This window comes from Chaetura pelagica, unplaced genomic scaffold (genome assembly GCF_000747805.2).
Source record: "Chaetura pelagica isolate M959 unplaced genomic scaffold, ChaPel_1.0 scaffold595, whole genome shotgun sequence".
NCBI lineage: Eukaryota > Metazoa > Chordata > Aves > Apodiformes > Apodidae > Chaetura > Chaetura pelagica.
The window spans coordinates 306,744-329,576 of NW_009953221.1; the positions used below are offsets into that span (position 1 = coordinate 306,744).

Consider the following 22,833-nt stretch of genomic DNA (forward strand, 5'->3'; position numbering starts at 1 on the left):
GAAACAGTACTTTATTTTTTTAAGAAAGTTCTGTCAATCAAAATAAATGTTCATAGTGAAAAAAGCCAACAACAAAACAAAACACAAGAGAGATAAATCTACTGATTAACTTTACCTTGGGAATGATCTGCTTTTGTTTGATACCTCTACTTTTCCTGTTAAAACATTAAAGATTATTTAAGAAAAAAATAGATATGATTTTTGGTTATTTCAGCAAGCCATAAGTTGGTGCAGTTTATGAGGCAAGATAAAGGACAGAAGAAAATTAGCACAAGAGCATCAGGGTGAGTTCATGCACATCTCTTACAAGTGACCAATGCAAGAAAAATGCAAACTGCTCCCCAACAAGAATTGTGGTGTTTTTGTGTTTTTTTTTTTCAATAAACTCTGTAGGTATTGGAAGCTTTCAAAAGTGAAACATTCTCTCTAAAGGCAAAGGTATTAAAACCTGCACTCTTGCATAGACTGTTTTTGAGCAAGTCATTCTATTTCTGATTATATTCCTAACTGTGCAGTCATTGAGCTCTTGTCATAACACTAAGGCTCAATGAAATAAAAGACTTGGTTCAGAAGTCACTGCTGCTTGGGCCAGAACCCCTGTGGAAGTAATTAACTGCTCCCAGAAGGACACCACAAACCCCAGCACTGACAAATTCTGATGGGCACAGCCCCCACCCACAGCAGAGGGGAAGGGGAAGCTCTGAGGCTGCAGTTCACATCCTCCTCAGTCTGCTGCCTCTGTGATGGAAGGTGTGTTCCCAAGTCCATGACACCATTTTTCATACACTTGTTACACAATAGATCACAGATTGATTTCCTTGCACACTCAAAGAGTCTTAACACAGGAACACCCTGAATTCCAGGTGTAACTGCTGAGACATTTGACTGTCAAGCACATTTGCATGGAAAGCAGGCTTAACTTTTAGCTAATGCAGTGAATCGTGGAATCATTTATGTTGGAAAAGACCTTTAAGATCATCAAGTCCAACCTTTATCCCTGCTCTACCCTGTTCACCCCTAAACCATATCCCAAGGACCACGTCTAGACGACTTTTAAACACAACCTGGGATGGTGCCTCAGCCACCTCCCTGGGCAGCCTCTTCCAATGCCTGACAACCCTTTCAGAGAAGAAATGTTTCCTCATGCCCAACCTCAACCTCCCCTGGTGGAGCTTTAGGCCAGTCCCTCTCATCCTATCACTACTTACTTGTGAGAAGAAGGAAGAAGCAACAAAACACTCTCTATAGCCTTTATATTTTTAGAAGGAATTAACTTTGTTCTTAATTTCCTTGTTTAGTTTTCTTGCAGAAGACAAACATGGGATAAGTATATTTTCTAGGGACTAAAAGAACTGCTGGGTTATTGTTGCACTTTGAAAGCAATTCCTAGGGCACCAGAACTCACAGGAAGTGGGAGCGGTGTTGGAGTCGGCTGAGGGACCGAAGCAGCTTGCAGGGATCATCCCCCTGCCAGGGAAGTCCTTTTATACTGGCGATGATTTGTTCATGCATGTCTCTAAAATGTTTCACAGCAAAACAAGGATGGCAAACAAAGACACAGCCATGAGAGAGGGGAAAACAAAAGGAGTTTAAAAACCAAGAGATCCCATTACCAAGTGTGCTCCAAACAGTAGCAGGTCGATCCCAGACTACTTTTTCCCAAACATAAATGATTCTGATGCCAAGCCAGCACTTTCTACTCTGTTAGTGCCCTGAATTTTAACTACCAGGGTCTTATACTAAAGTTATTCTCTAACTCTAGCTTTTTGGTGAAAATTACTGAGCTATCAACTCAGAAAGCAGAGGAAAATTTATCAAAATCACACAATTCTGATTGGAAAAGACCTTTAAGATCGAGTCCAACCATAAAATGGATTCAATGTGCAAGGAACCTTCTTGTTAAGCTAAGTAGCCTTTTCAGATGGATATAAACTTCTTTATAGTCAAGCAGGAAATATTTTTATACACAGGACTACTAAAATGAGGCTGCTTAAGCAGCCTCACATCAGAAAATCAAGTTAAAAACTGGCTATTCAAGGAATATTTGTTGAGATTTTGTTTTTCATTTCCATTTCAAACTTGCTTACATGTTCAGCTTTTCAAAGTAAACCTGGGATGGCCCCTAATATGTGGTAGATCCATTTGTTTTAAGCATGCACCGTGCTCATGGAGTGTTGTGTCTTAGCACAGAACTTACCTTCTTTACTCTCCAGAGAGGCACAAACCAAAAATAACAGAAGCTTAAGAATCACTTCTGACTATGAGATGCCATCACCACTCTGAGCTGCTCATTGAGGCAGCAACATTACAGACAGTTGCTTCCTTCCCTTGGTACCTCTGGACATTTTGGAGTATCAAGATTTTGTTTTAAGGTATCACAAGGAAATAGGAATGTTAAGCTCTGACAAATCCTTTCACCCAAATTGTGTGTTTAGTTCTTAGTTGCAACAAGTGACAGGAACTGTCCAGAATGAAGCAATGCTGGTGTACTTCATGGCGTCACTTTTACACAGAGCAAGCTCAGAAGGTGTCTGCCCAGGAATGTGCCTCCCTGGCCTTGAAAGCCAGGCCTATTTCTACTTACTTCTTGTTTTCATAAAAAGAAATGATGTCCTCAAAAGCATTTATATCGAAATCCTCAGAACAATCAAATGAGAAATCAAGCATTGAGCAGCTGCAAAAGGAACACGTATAAAACCTAAACACTCCATAGAAAGGCAAATATGCCTGTACAGAGCAATGTGAGGAGGCAGTTCTGAGGGTCTTCCCTGCCCCCTAATTCGTGTTACAAGGCTGCAGAAAACATGAGTGCTCCTACACACCCTTCAGGGACACAGCCTGGCTGCAGGGGGACACACACACAGCCTGGCTGCAGAGGGACACACACAATGCTAAAGAGCAGCATATGCAAAGTACAGACAGAAAACTCAAAAACCCAAAAGTAAATGGAACTGAGGCTCTGTCACCACCACTGGGCAGTGCTGGGTCTTACCAAATAAGCTGGAGTGTTGTTTTGATAGCATTAAAGAGGACAAACAAAACAAGACAGAAGAAATAAAACTTTCTATCCTGGTGGAAAGATCTAATTGACATGAAATGAACATGAAAACCCAACTCAGCAATTCAGGTCTTTTCCCTGATATTAAGTTAACATGTTTCTCACCGATAAACTTTTTCTACTGGTGTGTTTGATCTCTGGAGCTCTCCAAGGGGAACTCTGGGTCCTTGACGTACCACTCCTGTTATGAAATAATCAACAGGTTGGATTTTGATGAAGATATGAGCATAACAGACCAAAAAACAGTACCCACCAACTATAACAAGCAAAATATCTAACCAAGGGCCTGGAGGTTTTGTCTAGTACTTTAGCTAACAAACTAGACCACTTTGTTTTTTGAAATTCCCTAATATTAGAAAGTAAACTGCAGCTCCTCAGACAAGCTTTTCAAAATTAGCATTTAATCCTGAGCACTGATTTGAAGCTTCATAAAGGTTTGAGAAGATCAAAACCAGTGCAAAGATGACCCTGGTAATATCTTCCCCACCTTTTACAAACACGATCTCAAATTTGGCCCAGCCTGTTGTAAAAGGGGGAGGAAGTCTGATCTCAGGTAAAACAGTGAATCTCTTTGGTATGTGAATCACAGAATGGTTTCAGTTGGAATGGACCTTAAAGATCATCTAGATCCAACCCCCCTGCATGGGCAGGGACACCTCCCACCAGCCCAGGTTGCTCAGAGACCCTTCAACACCGCCAGGGATGGGGCAGCCACAGCTTCCCTGGGCAACCTGGGCCAGGCTCTCACCACCCTCATAGCAAAAAATTTCCTCCTTATGTCTCACCTCAATCTCCCTCTTCCAGTTTTAATCCATCCCCGCCTTGTCCTCTCCCTCCCTGCCCTTGTCCCAGGTCCCTCCCCAGCTTTCCTGGAGACCCTTCAGGCACTGGAAGGTGCTCTAAGGTCTCCCTGGAGCCTTCTCTTCTCCAGGGCTGAACACCCCAATTCTCTCAGCCTGTCTCAGCCAGTGTCCCAGCAAATGTGAGAATTCAGCAACCAAGTGGATGTGAAGCCGTTCTCAGAAGCGAGTTCTGTCCTTAGCACCAAAGATGGCACCTAGACCATAAGCTTTTGCTGCCAACTGGTTCTGCCAACAAGCCTTAACCAACTGTACAGTATTTGGAAGTGTTTCCAGAGCTTTTTTCTCATCCCATACCTGCAGTCTTCTGAGCTCTCTGGCGTCCAGCTGCTGCAAAGACAGCCATGGCTCGGATGGCCGCGCGCAGCACAGCCCAGCGGAACACGGCCACCGGGTCCATCCCGATCAGCTCCCGCACGTAGGCGCTGTCACTGCTCCGCAGCAAAGCCACGATATCTGGTCTCATGTAATCCATGTTTTTCTCTCTGAAATCCTGCAAAACGGGGACATTGAACCACAAGCTCTCAGGAAAGCTGGGGTTTGACCCAAGGTGTTAATCACTGTTCAGGATAATGTGCTGTTCTCAACAATTCTCACTACAGTGAGCATCATTCTCACGTCAAGACCACCACCAACAATTGTGTCCTCAGTTCAACTTTAGTTATCTGATCCAGCCCATTCCCAGCCAGCTTTCAACAACTTGACAGAAACCATCAGAAAGATAAGGAAATTTTTTTTGAGGCCATCAGATCCATCACCTACTTTTATCTGGTATTTAACTTTCCCGGCAAAGTGTCGGATAATAAAAGCAGGCTCCATCACTGGGGTTCCAACAAAAAACTTGTTCTCCTCGTGCTGCTGTTTGAATTTTGCAAGTAGAGTTTGGTTGGTGGCATGTGGAAAACTAGGAATACAAAACAAGAGGTCAGCTGTTTTTCAAATATAGGAACATTTCTTGAGGTGCAAGGTGACAGACTGAGGAGCACCTAGTGATCCTTGTGGAAAGTATTTTCTTGTCCAAGATCTTTACACTTAAGTTGAGACTCACAGATCTGCTTTGATCTTAGAGGTGGGCTTAATTTCTGGATCAAAACTAAAGAGCTCCACACAGAACATTCTGAGGTTTTAAGTGTACATCAAAGCTTCCTCCCACTTCACCAGTCAAATTTAGTTACTACCAGATTAACTAATTAACACATTTGCTACTTAATGTTCCAAAGATTTATTTACAAACATTTTACTTTAATTGTAATTCCACAATAACAAACAAAAGGGAAAGTCTCTAAGTCTGTTTAAGTCAAAGGTCAATTTTAGCATCACTTTATATCACCACCACACTGGAGTCAATAGAAACAGACTAGAGTGCAGATCACAGTCATAAGGTGACTCTGCTTCCCACAACATTCCTCTCCTTTTTTGAATTGTTGTATCTCTGTTCCCTTCCACAGTCCTTCCCTCCTCCCTGCCATACATTTTTTTTCAGAAGATGTTTGTTGCTTACTTGCTTTCTTCATCCAGAAGATAGAAGAGGCCAGTGGGCTTCTTGCTGATTAAGTGAATGCAGGCCACATTATCAGTATAGTCAATATTGTGCCAAGTGATCCCTTCACTCTTATATTCCTCCTGTGTAGCTCAAGAAAATTCCCTCATCAGTACAGTGCCCTGACCTTTAATGTCCTGTGGTCTAAGTGGTTAAAAGACACCCTCCAGCAACTATGGCAAGTTGAGTTTGTTAGTTCAGGCAGCAGAAACAAAAATAAGGAAAATGTACAAATAAGAATAGAGCAGCAAGCACACTGGGTCAGATCAAAGGTCCACCTAGGCAAGTCACTCAACAGCAGATGTTTGGAGTAAAACTATTTCAAAACCAAAACAGCGACATGAATGTTTTGCTGTGCCTTTCCAGCCATCAGCAGTCTGCAAACTTAAACATCATTACATTAAAACCCCAGGTAGACACATATTGGAGGAATTTAAGCCTCTTTTACTCTTCCATAGCTCTTGTGTTATATGACAGGTATTTACTACCAAGTTCCAGAATTTCCAAATTGCATTGTCATACAAAGGAACAGAAGTTTCAAAGCAGGCAGTTAAGCCCTACACAACAGCAGAACTTCCCTGAGGAACCAATGAGTATTGCTTAGGTTCAGCAAATTTGGAGCTCTCTGACAAGGGAACACAAAGCTCTTCTGCTGAATCAAATCCTTGACAGGAAAAGATTCCCATTAAGATAAGCACCCAAAATGGAGGTTTTTCTTCATGCTGTAAAAGCCCAGAGAAAACAACTAAAGACAGGGCACTAACATTAAAAAAAAATAAATATATATATATAAATGACATCACACAGAAAATTAAGTAAGTTTGATCTTTAACAAAAGACAAAGCACCTCTCACTGTTCTACGTGATGATGATGATGAGGGGATTATTTTTAAGTAGGTAGAATTGTCTGCCTGGTGACAGACTGCTCAGTGTGCAGCCACAGCACAGAGCTCACATGCCATTTTCCACAGACAAAAAAGCCTTTCTTTAAAAAGATACACAGATGCCCCCTGAGGGTCCTCCTGGTGCAAGAGATACAGGAAATGGGTCATTCAGGGATTAAGCTTATTTGGAAAAATGACATTAGAAAAAAGAAAATAATGTAACTATTTACTCTGGTTAGCCTGGACAGCCACTTCTACAAAACAGGGACCTGGGATTATGTTTACACACAGTATGTTCAGTTTGTTTCTTCACTTTAAAATGCTTGTTTAAAGTTAACTACATGTGGCTGACAAAATGTCACACACAAAAGAACTTCTTTCTTGCAGCAAACTGACCCCAGGATAATGTTGTAATGCAAAATAGAGGGGAAAAAAATAATAATCCAAGTCCAGAACAAAAACCACACAAAAAAGAACTACTTTCTTGCAGCAAACTGACCCCAGGATAACGTTGTAATGCAAAATAGAGGGGAAAAAAAAATAATAATCCAAGTCCAGAACAAAAAAAAAGGAAACCAGCCCCAACCTTCAGTCTAGAAACAGGTTCAGTTAGCTCTCTGTGCTCAAAGCACTGTAAGGAGATACCATCTGTGAACAAGTAAAACAACAGATGCCAGTAATAGCAGGATTTCAGAACTCCTGCCAATACCAACACTCACTTATATCCCCAAAAGCAACCAGGTGGAAGGAGCAGAGTCTGGATACTACTTATTTACAAACTGATAAAAAAGAAGAGAAACTGTTTCCCAACCATAAAAAAAGACCTCAAAATCTAAAACTCTAAACCAAACACCTTACTTACCATTAAAAAAAAAAATCACCACCACCAAAAAATGATCCCTGAAACCAACACCTCACCTACAGACTTTCAAAGTTGACAGTTTCATCTGTCTGGGGTTGAATGTCTTTTTTGTTTCTTACAGTCAAACTTCATGCCAACCCTCTGAACAAAGACTTAAATTTCATTACTGTATGTAGGCCACTAAATACAGCAAAACTGCAACCTTAAAAAATATCACGATAAGCAATAATAAGCCAAGAAATAAAATACTTTAGAAATACAGGCAAGCAATTATAAAAGTTATGCCATGGGGCTTTGCAGATCAGTGGCTAAGCTGGCATCAAACATGAGCACTTGAGAAAGAAAAATCTTTGTTACAGCAACTTTAGTTTTCTTACCTGCTCCAATTTGAAAATATGCTGGTTGAAGTAATACTGAAGCTGCTCATTTGCATAATTTATACAGAACTGTTCAAAACTGTTGGTTTCAAAGTCTTCAAATCCAAAAATATCAAGCACACCAATGGACAAACACTAGAAGAAGACGTGGAAATCTAGTTAGGCAATCTGTCCTACAGTGACTTAATCCACAACTAACCATTACAAAGGGCTCCAGGGAGACCTCATAGCAGCCTTGCAGTGCCTGGAGGGGCTCCAGGAAAGCTGGGGAAGGACTTTGGACAAGGGCAGGGAGTGATGGGACAATGGGAGATGGATTAAAACTGGAGGAGGTGAGATTTGGACACGAGGAGGGAATTGAGTGTGAGGGTGGTGAGACACCGGCCCAGGTTGTCCAGAGAAGCTGTGACTGCCGCATCCCTGGCAGTGTTGAAGGGCAGGTTGGATGGGGCTTGGAGCAACCTGGGCTGGTGGGAGGTGTCCCTGCCCATGCAGGGGGTTGGAACTGGATGATCTTTAAAGTCCCTTCACACCTAAACCATTCCATGATTCTATGCTAACAGACTGAATATTTAACAGTTCTGTCTATTGTGAAAACAGAGATGATTAAATGCTATCAATAAATTTATCATGAACTTCAGAAGAATCAAAATGTAACCCAGATATCTGAACATGTCATCTCCAGCATTCCCTGGAGCTCTGAACACACAGATGTCTGCAAAGCCTGTGAGAAACTTACTGTAACAGATTCCTCCATGTCCTTCTTGTTGAGCAGCGCGTGGTTAATCCGCAGGACAATCCAATCAAACAGGGCACTGTACAAGGACTTTGCCATGGAATCCCGAGCTGTTATTGCCTGCAGGGGAAACAATGTTCAGAACTTGACCAAAAGCATCTCTCTTTCAAACCAGTGCCACTCAAAGGTTACAATCCTCACAGAGGCAAATAAAACAAGGTTTTCCTTCTGTGCTAGCTTCTCATGTTCCAGGCATCCCTCGCTAGATGTGGAAATGTACTGGATTTGTAGCCAGCAAAGCAAGTTGAATAATATAAAATAATTCCACTGGTGGTTTTACTCACCTCATTGAGACTATATGGCAAAATAAGCTTATCATTAGCAGTCACAGTTTTTCTTTTTGTTAGCACTTCGACTAGAATCTCTCGTTTAACCTTCAAAACAAGCAAGAACAAGAGTTACTGCCACTCTCAACTCCCCAGTGAATAATCTGATGGCAACAGTTTCCTCAGAGAAGCCCAAGATCTTTAACAACTGCTACATTAATCATTCATTAACAGATTTTCAAGGTCTTCAACTTCATTCAATTATTCTCAGATTAGATTCAGTCAGATGTTACCCTGTGGTGGCAAAGGACACAACCCCACTGAATTTATTCCTGCTTGGCTTAATAATTACTGAGTAATCAAATTTCACTTCCATGCTATGGGCTTTTTTCCACCCCCAGCCCAAATAATTTTACTGATTTTGTCTATTTCCCCTCCCATGAAATAAATGTTGTGGAAGTACCACAAACCAGATCTAGAAATTGCAAACTGGGTAATAAGATATTCAAGGATGATGCTGAGGTAAAGCATGACAAACAGATCTATCAAACATTAGAGCTACAGAGAAATACTCTACTTTCAAAAGCTGGGAAAGAATGTCCAACACTTCAGGAGGTCCTACTTCCAACCCTTCATCACGACCTGTAGCTTTCTTCTTGTATGTCACGTTGCCCAAATAAAGAATAGCTGAAAGCACTGAAAAAATCCTGAGAGAAAAATTGAATTTTATAAGAATTTTTCTTATGAGTTCACGATAATAGTTTAACAGACTTAATTCTACTTGATGATTTGTCCATAAGCCCTCAAATCCTCATCTCTCCTTGCTTCCTACTAGACAGAAGGTGATCCCAACACATAGGCAGTTTACTGCAAGTCACGACCAGTAACCAGCTGTCATAACCAAAGCTTAAGAGATTCTACTTACTGCTTTTTTGTTGCTGAAAGGAAGCCAACCATCTCCATGGCTTGTTTTAATCTTTCAAAGTCGTGTCGAAGATCTTCCCCATCTTCAATTTTCAAGTTATGCTGTGAAGAAAGAGCCATCATGAAAGGCAAAGAAGGAAGCCCACACATGACAAGAAAACAAGTCTAATCTGTTCTTCTTTCTTTCATCTTTAGCACAACAGACAGACAGACACTCATCCCTGCATTGCTAAATCCCTGCCACCCATTACCTGGTTGAGGTAGAAATAATCTTCAGGTTGCTTGAGGTGAAATTCTTTCCGCTCTTCCTCAGTGACTCCAAGTAGCAAATAATAAAATACATGGTAGTTCCTACAAAGTCAATACATTTCTGTTTATGAAAACATTATGTCTCTCTTATTCTATATACTTTAGATGCTTTTAAGCACCTGCACTGATTATAATGGTGTTAGTAAACTATATTCATGTCTTACCTTTCATCTTTTTCATGAGAAACCAGTCGAGATTTTTCAAGCAGGTATTTTTCGACCACAGCCCTAAAGAGCCACCAAACAATGAAAAAAGCATGAGGGCAAAAGAAAAGACCTCACAAAACATCAGAAAGCAACTGCTAGAAGAACCTGAATAATTAAATCTGCAGTAAAATATACAAGAGAGTATCTTAGTCACTATCTTAAAAGGAAAGTTTCAATATACACTTAATTGGACAAAGAGAAATACCCAAGAAACATCAATCTTCAGTGCTTGGTTTTAAGACATAACTGGCAAAAGGAAAGCCCTCATGGTCTGAGAAAGGTATCTCCTCAGTAATAATCTGAACTCCTTGACACGTGATACACATGAGTATAATGAGGCTAAACTTGGAGCAGCTTTTTCTCCTACTGAAGACAAAACAAAGGTGTTCAAATTGTACCAGTCAGACCTACTTACCCTCGGACAATACCATTCTCTAAATAGTTAACTTGAATAAACTTTCCAAAACGACTGGAGTTATTGTTATGTGCTGTTTTTGCATTCCCAAATGCCTGTAATAAAAGTAAAATGAGTTAATATTCAATCAAACACAATGTGCCAACACAGAGATTTTCAAGCTCTTCTGTTCATTCTTCAGCCTCCTGTTAGCTCATGACACACACTTGAAACACTAAGGAATTGGCAGCATAGAGTCCAACAAGGCAGCTTAGGAAACCTCCACAAGTCTAGATACATTTATTATGTGCCTCATGCAATAATATTTGCGGGACTGAGGGCAGGCAAGAATACATTTAAATATTTCTCAGAGTCCAGGAAAGGTTATCATGGCTAGAGAGCACAAATTGGCCTCAATCAATAACAGTTATGGCCTTAGAAAGAATACTCAGGAGGGAAAAGACAGCACAATGACCATGACATGGTCTCTCCCGTAGAAAAGCCACAAATTATGTCTTCTTTCCTAACTCGTTGCTCCCACTCAATATTTTCACAATAAACATTTTTTCTTTAAACAAGAACAGAAGGTTAAGATCTCATCTATAAAGTTAGCCTATCAATTTTCAGAGTTGTGTATTCAAAAACCAGGAAAAAGACAAACAGAAAAACCTTAGTTTACAGAACCAGGTCACACTCATGGGCTGGTGGGGCTGTTTAGTCTGAAGAAAAGGAGTCTGAAGAGAGATCACATTGCCCTCAACAACTACTTGAAAGGACTTTGTAAAAAGGCAGGTGCTGGTCTCTTCTCACAAGGAACTGGTGATAGAACAAGAGGGAATGGCCTCAAGCTGCACCAGGGGAGGTTTAGACCAGGCATTAGGAAGAACTTTTTCCCTGAAAGGGTTATCAGACATTGAAACAGGCTGCCCAGGGAGGTGACTGAGTCACCATCCCTGGACGTGTTTAAAAGTTGTCTAGATGTGGTGCTCGGGGATCTAGCTCAGTGCTGGGCTTGGGAGAGGAGATCCTCTCAAAGGTCTTTTCTAACCTAAATGATTCTGTGATTCTATGGAAAGGAAAATAAAACACAAAGCAGGCATGGCACAAATTCTAAATGTGCATCTTTAATACTTCTCTATCATGAGCCTTCTGATCCTTGCTAGTGCACACATAACAGAGTAGCCTTTACATGAGCCACACTTAAGAACTTCAAACGTAACTTCTTACCTCTAAAATTCCAGAGAAATTAGTGATTGGGAATGTCCTTAATTTTATAAACAGTGTTTTTAGGTTAAGAGAAACTTGTCATCCTTTTAACATGCAGGAGGCATCAGCATGTAGAGAAGAAACCCTGTGTAAAATGCAATTGCTTGGAAAAATACACTGCTCAGTGCAGACCAGCACCTCCTGCCAGACACTTCCTCTTAAAGCTCCAAGCAATTAAAGCCTCCGTGAGGAAATCCACCTCCCCTAACACAGCACTTGTGGGATGGTATCACAAAATGCCACCCTCTTCCTCCTGACACATCCAGAGAGTGATGGACACTTGAATCCTGTACACAACATAGAACCAAACTGTTTACACATCAAACTGCCCAGTGGGGTGTGTATCCCAGAGAAGTATTGTCTTCATGACAGTCACTGTCTCTATATTGAAACTGTTCCCTTTTCTTTTTATTGTTTTCCAAACAACCTGCAGGGCTGCAGCTGCACTGCAGCCTGGCACCTGGGTTACTGTTTCCAACACAGGTTCTCAGAGCTTTCGCACAAGCAGATTTCTCCTGCCAGCTGCCCAGCCTTCAGAGAACCCCAGAAACTTCTATAAACTGGGAAAATGTCCATAATCCTTCAGACAATCATTATTTCTCACCTCATAAGCTACAGGAGCTCCTCCTGTGGAGTGGGAAAACCCATGGGGTGATTCTGCTGTAACTGCAGAAAAGTCACCAGGTTTCTAAGGAAGGATCAATGTACAGCAGCTCATCGATGACTTCTAATTTCTAGACACCATGTTCCATGTGCATCCCCAGTCAAATTTTTCAAAGCAAGCACTGATGAGAGTCATTAATATTTTTTCTGTAGCTACTATCCAACAGGTTATCACCCAGATTAATTTTTAGAGCCTATTTTGCATACACATGCATATTAATGCTTCCATACAACCCAGGTTACTCCTTAAACTTACCAAACACCACCAAACCAGACCAGCACCATCAGCACAGCAAATTGTCTGCTTCAGCAATTAAAAGCCCTGCTCCTCCCATCACCAGTGGCTCAGCTGTGGCTCTCTGAGTCACACCATCCAACTTCTCAGCCAATGTCTCAAGACATTTGTTGCACTGAACTTTGCCAGGCTGCAGAACAGTGGACTTGCCAATTGATTCCAGCAAAACCTCCTTTTAGAACATTCTCTAACTTCAGCCATCAGTTAATTATCAGTTCACTAGTTATATTTAAGAAACCAAAACACAATACAGCTAAATTTGCCACATTTTTTCTTCATGATGAATATTTTGGCATTATAGAGTTAAGAAATCCCAAACCCAAGCTTCCTGAAAAACTTTTCTCAGTGATTACTCATGTAAGCAATGAATACATTTTAAAACTGAAGGCTCTTATGATCTCATATGTCTGGTATTTAGTTAAGGCATACAGCAAATTCTTAACAGCTGATCTAATATTATCTGTTTTTAGGGAAGTTTTCATGTACTGAATGGTTTTTCTCATAGGAGCCTTTGACATCTACAACTTTTCAAGGAACATTCCAAGTCACTTAACATTTAGAATGGGATTTTTTTGGGGGGGTAACATTTAACTTTACACTCCAATCACTGCTGCTATTCTTCAATAGACATTGATGAGTTAACTCTAGAAGTGACATTCCTGCCTAAAATCATAAAAGTGCAAAATCTAAAATAAGTATTTTGGTATTGAGCAGTTCAGTATCTTCAACCCACTGTAGCTTTATCCTACAGAAAAGGATTCTAGATGAAATTAAGCTGCCTTATCTAGCCACTGCTCTCCATGGAAAGCATCTTTCACAGATAATTCCAGCCAGCCACTCTATACACAGCCCAAATTCAACTGAAATATCTCCCTAATTTGCCTCTACAGAAAGCTACGTACACCTTTATAAAACAAATTCAGAAGGTTTGAGGGGATAAGAGGCAATTTCAGCTAAAGAGGAATCATAATTTATTTAAGCAAACCCATTTACTGTTTTCCCTTGTGAGCCCACAAGGTGACAGATGAAAACAAAAAAATACAACTAAATCTCTCCACTAGCTACACAAAAAGAGATTGAGTCAAAAATAGTGACCAAGGCCAGCAGGAATTGAGAGTTGGAAGTGCCTATTCTGGGAGGCAGGAAGTCATCCAACCCATCCTCTTACCTTGGAATGCAAGAGACAAACTGGAGTCTGCTGCTCCCAACTGCTACAACAGTAACAGCTTTGAAAATATTCAGAAAAAAAGCCAAACTCTCTTTTTCTTTGCTGTAAAAAGAAACCTCCAAACCATACACATGCTCCTATCATCTACCACAAGAACCCTACACCTAAAGCCTCATTTAATTCTTTCACAAGAATTGCCAAATTCTGAAAAAGCCATCGGAGCTTATGTAAACCACTCCAACCCATGGCAGAACCACCTCTGCACAGACCAACCTTCTCAGGTGCCAAATTACACCAAAAATTCAAACTCCCAGGAAGAAGAAATGGCTGCTTCAGAATTGAAGGCAGCTTAGCAGTGCTCTTCATGCTGCAAAACCTCCATTCATTAACACACAAGTTGCAGTGTTCAGGGTAATTTCGCAACTCTGCAAGCTGGATGATGTCCTGGGGAATCCACATGACAAGACTGTGGAAGGACAAGGTGATTTTTCCCCAGGAGATGTGTGCAGCAGGGAGAAGTATGCAAAACTACCTAAAAAAACCCCAGTAACATCCAACCAAATGGAAAAAGGAAGTTTCATTCCTCCTCTGATCATGAATCTTAAAACAAACACATGCAGATAATAGCCTCAAAACAACTACTTTCCCTCAAATAGAACAGACTAGACCCACTAACTATATATGCAGACTTCCATGGCAAACACAAATGAAAACCAGAGCCGAAGCATCACTCAGCGTAAGTCTATCTTATACCAAAACCACAAGCACAATGGGGCTGCAATACAGAAAGCAGCTGACAATAAATTGCTTTACTCTGTTTTCCACAGTAAAGCATCAAAGTTTACTTTCTACAATGAAATCTAACCACCTTTGTAATATGCTGAGTTCTGGAAAATCTCATCCCTCCACCCACCTGCTTGTGCTGTGGATATTAATTTACAACTGCTTTCCTTAGAAGGCCACTTAATAAATGCTTCCTGATGGACTCTGCATTTTATATGTGCCTTAATTCTTTTCAAAAAGTGGATCTGTGCCATCAGGAAATCCAAGAACACATCCAAATGGAAACCCCAGTATTTCCATCTGTCCCAATGTTCCTCAGCTTCCACTTCAGAAGTAAATGAACTTTCAGCACACTAAGCAAGTAGCTTCTGTAATAAATCCTGGACACTAAGGGTTAGAATTTAACAACAGCCAGCCAAACAGGAGCTTTGCTGCCAGAAAAGGAAGCTCCAATTCCCTCTTATTATGTTTCTTGCCACGTGCTCCTGTCCCCTCCCTCAATTTGCTGCCACTTTACTAAATTAATTGGCTTGAAGAACCTGCTCTTCACTACAGCTCTCCAAAACAAGTTTAGAGCCTTAGACTGATCGCACACTGTGCCCTTTATATCTGAAATGGGTGTTTTAAGACATATTTTCCCTGAAGACAGGAAAATACAAATTTCTTGGAAACTTCTTCAGTGCGTATGGAAAGGTTATTTATCTCGTTCAAGACTATAAAATATATATAAAGGTTTGACTCACTATTCCAAACTTGACCCAAGTAATATTTCCCAAATGTAACTTTTTTCTTAGGATTTCAACCATAAGTGAACTGAACTCAGCAGGCAAAACTCCAAGCCAGGGAGCTATACTTTAATCACTAAATTTAGAAGAGGATAAAGGAGTATCTTAAACCAGAGCCTATCTTTATCTTCCTACCAGTTTTAAAGAAACTGCCCTTCACTAGAGATGATCTATGTTAGCCTGGAGAAACAATTAAGAGAAAAAAATAATCTGAGGCAACTGTGTGGCTTGTGAACTGTTAAAAACCAGCTCAAAACAGCTTCAGGCTGTGCTGGAGCCCCTCTGTCGTGGGGAGCAAGCCAGCCTTTCTGATTCTTTTTCTCTAGAAAGCTGCAAGCAGTGCCAAACCCAACCAGAAGCAGTGCATGTTACCTCTGCTTATTGGATCCCCAACAAAGAATCCTACAAACAGCTCAGACTCTGGTGCCAAGACTGAGCAAGAAGCATCTGAGGATCAGAGACAAACCCTTGACCAGCTCTCCTTTCACTAGTGCACGTGACAGCAACTGTGCTAGTGCCACATTTTTGGTCACTCTGTCTCAGTATCATGTATTGAATTTCTCAGCTGTTTGAGAAGGTAGTAACTAGAAACAATTAAGGTCAAATCTCCTTTCATAGCACAGCTATAACTCCCTTCTTCAAAGTCTAGAAATTATGAACAAGGAGTTAAGATATTAACAATATTAAAATATTAACAATAGCTTATCTTCAAGGCCAGATTGGATGGGAATTGGAGCAACCTCCCCTAGTGGGAGGTGTCCCTGCCCATGCAAGGGGGTTGGAACTAGATGATCTTTAAGGTCCCTTCCAACCCAAACCATTCCATGATTCTACTGTGATCTTCAAATTATTTACATATTTGAACAGAGATTAGTTAGCCAACACAGAAACAGGGCTTGGTAAGAAATGTGTCCAAGTTCACTAAGTATGTGATGATAAAATTATAAACCATCTCCATACCATGCTGACAGTGCTCACCTCTCTGTGCAGCAGAGGTGCTCTGTGGTTGTTTTAACTCCTTGAACTTTTGTAAAAGGTCAGCCTGTAAGGACACATCTTACTTAGGTAACAGGAATATAAGAGGTCACTAAAAAGGAGAAGTTCTGAGCCAAAATGCAACCATCTTCTGCATCATATGAGTCAGGGAAACAGATTTCAGTCAAAGAGTATATTTTCATATTTCAGGAGGGCTTAGAATAAAGCTTCAAAATTACATACAACATTCTAAAACAGTTTAGGCACAGTTCAAAACTGATCATGCAAAAAAATCCCCTGAAACACCCATTTAAGAAAAACTCCCTTTTACCACCACTTCAGTTCCCTTAAGTAAAAACCCAAAATGAGTCACCACAGTTGGATTCAGAAGTGGCTAACTCTAACAGAAGAGTTTGTCATCAGGTTAACTTCTACAAAGAATGGGAAGTTTTCCCTGCATTCCTCTCCAAGACCAAGATTTTATTTGGGTTTGTGTTGTTAAATTACACTTGGTGACTGGAATTGAACACAAATATCCACACTGGGAAGCCTCACTGTCCACTGAATGTGCTCTGCAATATCCAAAGTAGGACATATTTTACTTCTCTAGGTTCTAAACCTACCATATTATCACATTTTGACGTGCACAGAAGCTATGTGAACAGAGAAGTACATTTCCACTACCTGAAATAGGCTTGTACCAAAATGACAGGCACCCCAGTGATGTGTTTCAACATGGAAAAATCTCAGTCTCTGCCAAGTTTCAAAAAGGTTCCTTCCTTTATAATTTCAATTCAATTAAGAATACTTTTAATACAAAAAGATATAATAAATTCCAAAAGACATTTTAGGATTCAGATGTTCCCACATTTTTATATTTAGTTGTCACAAACTCCTTTACTTTTTGCAATATTTGGGAGGACAAGTTTACACTGAATCAATCTGCAACTAACAAACACCATCGAGAAGCAGAGCAAGAGGCTTCCCTGAGAGTTTCAGAAGAGCCTCACATTTCAGACAATGAGTTCTCTTAACAGTCATATTAGAATCCATTTGGCAAGTATGCAAGTTTTCAATCAGTCATTATATTTCTAGCTAGCAAGACTATCTTCTCATTAAATGTGTTACTAAATGCACAGGGGAAATCTGAAGAAGTCACAGTGCTTATGTCAACCAATCTTACTGGAGAAAATCACAAATGTCTCTTCATGAACATTCCCAGACACACACAACATGTACCTGTGACTCCCTGACTACTAATTTTTGTTTTCAATCTAGGGATACTGTGCATTTCTCACTCAATGGACAAACCACAACATAAGATGTTACATCTCCAGCTGGTTTCACACAGCTGCATCATGTCTGGCAGACTAGAGTCAGAAACAGTTAATTTTATCAAAGGCAGAAAGATCAGCTGATCAAACAGTGCTTTCCACAGTGACCCCTTCCTGTTTTCTGTTTAGAACTGCAAACTTGAACTCCAGCAACCAACAAACCTCAAGCAATTTTACTTCTTCTTTCAAGCAGCAGAAAGCAAAGCAAAAAAAGAACTTGTGTATTTTCCTAATTCTTCACCAAAAAGTCTGCAAATCACACTTAAAAATGTAATACATTCCTTAATTTAACTTCACTGATTTTTCACTTTTTATCTAAAATACTAAAAAAAAAATTGTGTTTGTTTTTTTAAAGAAAACTGTTGTTACATCTGAGAATATTTAAACCTAAGTATTACAAGGGCTGTGTTAAAGTTCCTTGCTGTTGACAGTTTCATTACAGGTGATCATTACACCCACCCGAGGCTGCAGAGTTTCTCCTCTCAAATGAGAGAGCACAAGAGAGAGGCTGAAGTCTAAAAGATCAGTTAAAGTTTGTCCTGCTGTTACCTAATGCAAGACCAGCTGTACCCTCTCCTTCTCACGTGCCTAGTTTTGCTTTCTGTTGGAAACACTGCAGTAATAAAAAGCCAAAACCAAGAGACACTTTCTTCCCAGCTCTCTTCAAAACAAACAATTGTAGAAAGGAAATAACTCCCTCAAAAATGAGTTCATAAAAATGCTGCAGGACAGACTCACACACAGGCACAAGTACACTGAGCAGTCACTGTTTCAGCAGAGCAATGTTGTTTTATGAAAACATTCACTTACAATTTGATTCAAATGCCATCAAAACTTTAAGGTGGAAAACACAGGTAACCTCTGTCCCAGAATACTAGTGTTCAGTGGTGGAAAGTTCAGTCAAACAAAGTAAAGCAACAGGAAGTCAACTGAACGGAAGAATGAATTAAGGAAAATCAATTAGAAGCAGTTGAGCAACACAGCCAAACACCAAGGCAGCCCAGAGATATTTCAATCCTAAACCAAGCAGGTGACTCTCAGAAGTCACACTGAACAGCAGTGATTTGAAGTTGTCAAGAAACTATCTCCATAGAAGGCAATTTTAGCATAAATTTACCTCCAGAACTGGTCCAGCTCCTAGAATAGTTCTCTCCACACCACTCGCGTACCCTTTCTGGCTCAGTGCCGTGAGACAGTGAATTAAAAAGTTTGTGCTTTGGGTTTTCCCAGACCCACTTTCACCTGATATAACAATGCACTGATTCACGTGTTTTTTAAGCATCGTGTGATAAGCCACATCAGCAATGGCAAAAATGTGAGGCTCCAGCTTCCCAAGCTGATGATTCTCATACATCTTGACGTATTTGGGATTATAAATGGGCAGGAACTTGAAGGGGTTAATTGCAATCAGAATACTTCCTGCATAGGTATAAATTTTGTGCTTCAGGAAGCGGCATTTGAGATTCTCTAGAAGCGTTGTCTCCGTTAAGTTAGGGAGATTGCACAAGTCATCAAAGTCCTCCTGATGCCATGGAAGAAAACCCCTTTCGACCAACCGCCGAGCATCTGTCTCCTTGGAAACCAACTGCATCTGGACATACTTGATGGTCCCATCAGTGTTCCTTTCTTGCAAAAGAAAATAGTACCCATCCTTTTGAGGATGCTCATCCTGAGCACGACGAGGCCAAAGTAACACCCTGTGAACAGGGGAATCATTTATATCAAGTACCCATTCTTCACCACCTGATTCTTTCACCTCCACAAGCACATAATGTTTTGAGACATCCAAGTTTAAGATATTAATCACATCCTTGATGACATCTGAAGATGTGCTGTCCTTGGTTGCTGTCACTTTGCAGCAGGGAGCACTTTCTGTTGAGAGTTGGGGGTAAATATGAAGATTATAGGCTGTCTTTGCCTGGCAAACTGCACTGTCAGCATCTTTCAAACTCATTCTGTCCCCAGATGGGCTTCAGTCTTCCACCCCTGCTTAATGTGCAGTGCCCATTGTCTGAAAGAAAACAGATCAAAGTCAGGTGTTAAAAAAAATGTGTACAAGAAGTATTAGGGCAAGGTATTATTTTCAAGGAAGATGAGAATAAAGTTATTAAATGAAATTATTAAAGAACAAATGCATTACCCATGCATATCAGTGATATTGTTTGCTGTGCCTATCTCATGCATGCAGAGCTGCCACAGTATCTATCCTCCTCTCACTATTCCTTCTTTTCCCATGCCATCCCTTCCTCCCTGCTATGGCAGCACAAGCATTCATACAGCCACAAAGCAAACTGAACTGGGACAACCACCCATATTGAAACTTCCTTTTTCCCCCAGGTTAGTTTTAGTAATTTCCCTGACCTGGTTCACTGTATGGCTAGGCAAACATTCATTCATCCTCCCACATAAACCCTCCCTTAAAGCTGCACAGGCAGCGTTTGATCACTTCTTAAGATCAGACTGATGTTCAGATCCACACCTTATCCTCCTTTCCCCAAGCTGACCTGTTTTCCTGAAAGGTACAAGACAGGCACATTACCTATCCCAGTCAGCTCTAAGGAAACAGTGCCTATAGCTGACCAGTACAAATACTGCTGCTGATTCCTCCTAACCCTGCACACCATGGTGATTTCTTGAACATGCATCATTTGCCCAGACAAGAGGCTGCTAATTTCACTTGAGTGAACCACTTCCTTGCCACAGAAAGATCTGAATGTGCCTTTTATCTTCCATTTTAGGAGGCAAAGTGAAATTACTCTTATTGCAACTACTTTTCAGTTCAACTAACAAGGCCCCAAACAATCCACTTCACTCACAAGCCCTTACCCTGTCACATCAACCCTTTTCCTCACTGGATTTCAGGAATCTCATGCATGAATCTCCACAAATCACTCATTCTGATTGCTTTTTCCTCCTTTCACCCCCATGCAGGCCAGCAATCTAACTTGAGCCTCACAGAAGTCAACTTCCTCCTTACTACCAAGTTAAAAGCCTCTAGACTTAGTAACATCCTGTGCCTTTGCCAGCAATTTTTCAACTGCAATTTGGTAGACCCAGATCACCAGGACTAGGTTTGCTTACCCTGCTTTAATTCAACAGCTTATTAGCTTATCAATGGCAGCAAAAGGGGAAGGATAATTAAGTACCCTCTTCATTTTAGCAGTCTGTAAAATTTCACAGCCAGAATATCAGATCCATTTTTGTTTCCAGAATAAAGTGTGCCAACAATACAATTACATGCTGAATATATATTAAAAAAGAGGCAAGGAAATACCAAAGAAGTTCCTTTTTGCGACTAAACAGCTGCAGAGGAACTTGCATAAGGCCATAAGGAGCAATCATTTCAAATGAAAATCAGTGGAGTTGGCAGCATTTAGCTGCCACTTCCACTGCAAGCCATGAATCACTTCACAGAAACATATGACAGTTCTGCCTCATGAGGCCTCAGAGTGGAGAGCTGTGCTGTAAGGAAACTCTGAGTACCAAGCTTACAGGAGACATTATTATGCAAAAGCTGGATCATTTCCGTGGATACTCATCAAAAGAAAGGCTGAGCAAGCCACAGACACCAAGACAGACCACAACACATGTCTGGTCAAGCTCTATGAACCCTCCAAGAATAGGGACTTTTCCCCACTAAATTGAATTATTCATTCATTAAGCTTATTGCAAGAGCTTGGTCATACAGAAGGATGGACCAGCATGTTCAAAGTCCCCCCTCCATTTCCTGTAATTATCACTGACCAATGGCTGATAAGGCTGAAGAACCTTTGAAATAATTATGCAAGTGTAAAACATTCTTAATCTATAGAAGCTAGACACCTAGCAGAATCTACAGCAGACTGCTGCTCGTGGGGAAGATGAGCCTGGAGCACAGACAGCAAAAGAGAACAACAGTGACCATTTTTGTCTCAAGTTAGCCAGCCAGTGCAAGGGAGACAGACAGCTTTGTGCAGACTTCCTTTTTTCCCCATAGCAATTAGTTTCACACACACGGTCTGGTCTGATAGAGGAAGTCCCTCAGTGAGCATTTTCACCAAAAGAGCACCCTAAGAGCCATGGCACTGACGTTTTGGCTACAAGAGCTGAACCTGGGTGCTGACCTCTGGCTTCACCAACACACATTTCCTAACCTCATCTCATGTCAGCTACCAAGATATATCCGGTCCATTGCTCAAGACTCCCAAATTACACTTTTCAAAGAAGAAACCTGAACACAGATGGCCTCTTTTCTGCACATGAAAACCCCAGACCTACTATAAAAGCAGCAGTGCCATGGCTGTGTGCTCAGGTGTGCAGGACTGAAACACTACAAAGTCCTCTCACCCTGAAGACGACAGATTTCTGACAATGCAACATGCAGGCAACAATCTTAATGTATTGATGCTACATCCAGATATCTAAATTATGCAGCCATCATATAACTCGATGGAAGTTCAAGCAAGCAACCATTGCTCTACAGGAATGGTTTGGAAGATCATCTATCATAGAAAGAACTTGCTGAGGCAATTTCAATGCAGTCACATCAGCAGTAAACAAACAGCACAACACTGCCCCATTTTAAGCAGATTTGAAACCCAAACCCTGCTTGATTGCTTTCAACAGCACTGAACTTTAAGACTGCTGTTTCACTCAACAGCTTAAAACAGATGATACTTTTTAATCATTTAATACTGACTGTGCAGCTTTAAAAAGAAAAAAATCCTCAAAGTCACTTAAGAAAGAGTAGCACCTGTTTACTGTTAATTCTTTACAACTAATTCTGCTTTTGTTACCTATTTTTTTTACCTCAAAATTCACTACATGAGTCCCAGAAGAAAGAATATGATGCTTAAATTCTTCTAACCAAGAATGAGCGTATCTAGTATTACAAACAAGGGTTGGAGAAAAAGCTGCTGGTCTCCAACTGTTTGTGATTTTCTTAGAAAGCATATCAGATTTCTTAGATGATAATACTGCTCTAAAAGAGTCAGACTTTGATACACCACTGACTTAATCTTGAACAACATTTCAAGCAATAAATTAGAACAAAAAAACCAAAAACATACACTGAGCAGACTGTAAAGTGGTCACCTAATGAGTCCCAGT

At 40.6% G+C, this 22,833-nt stretch overlaps 1 protein-coding gene across 1 annotated transcript in view; it reads right to left on the bottom strand.

Moving 5' to 3' along the window:
• MYO9B (myosin IXB) overlaps nucleotides 1-19,699 on the bottom strand; it is a 34,485-nt gene extending 14,786 nt beyond the window's left edge. The window contains 15 exon segments of the mRNA XM_009997796.1: nucleotides 116-155; nucleotides 1,406-1,516; nucleotides 3,164-3,239; nucleotides 4,216-4,411; nucleotides 4,681-4,822; nucleotides 5,420-5,541; nucleotides 7,582-7,716; nucleotides 8,321-8,437; nucleotides 8,662-8,751; nucleotides 9,221-9,350; nucleotides 9,569-9,669; nucleotides 9,819-9,918; nucleotides 10,041-10,103; nucleotides 10,498-10,592; nucleotides 18,863-19,699. Coding sequence (XP_009996098.1) covers nucleotides 116-155; nucleotides 1,406-1,516; nucleotides 3,164-3,239; nucleotides 4,216-4,411; nucleotides 4,681-4,822; nucleotides 5,420-5,541; nucleotides 7,582-7,716; nucleotides 8,321-8,437; nucleotides 8,662-8,751; nucleotides 9,221-9,350; nucleotides 9,569-9,669; nucleotides 9,819-9,918; nucleotides 10,041-10,103; nucleotides 10,498-10,592; nucleotides 18,863-19,699 — 2,355 coding nt within the window.
• Nucleotides 19,700-22,833: the final 3,134 nt, after the last annotated feature.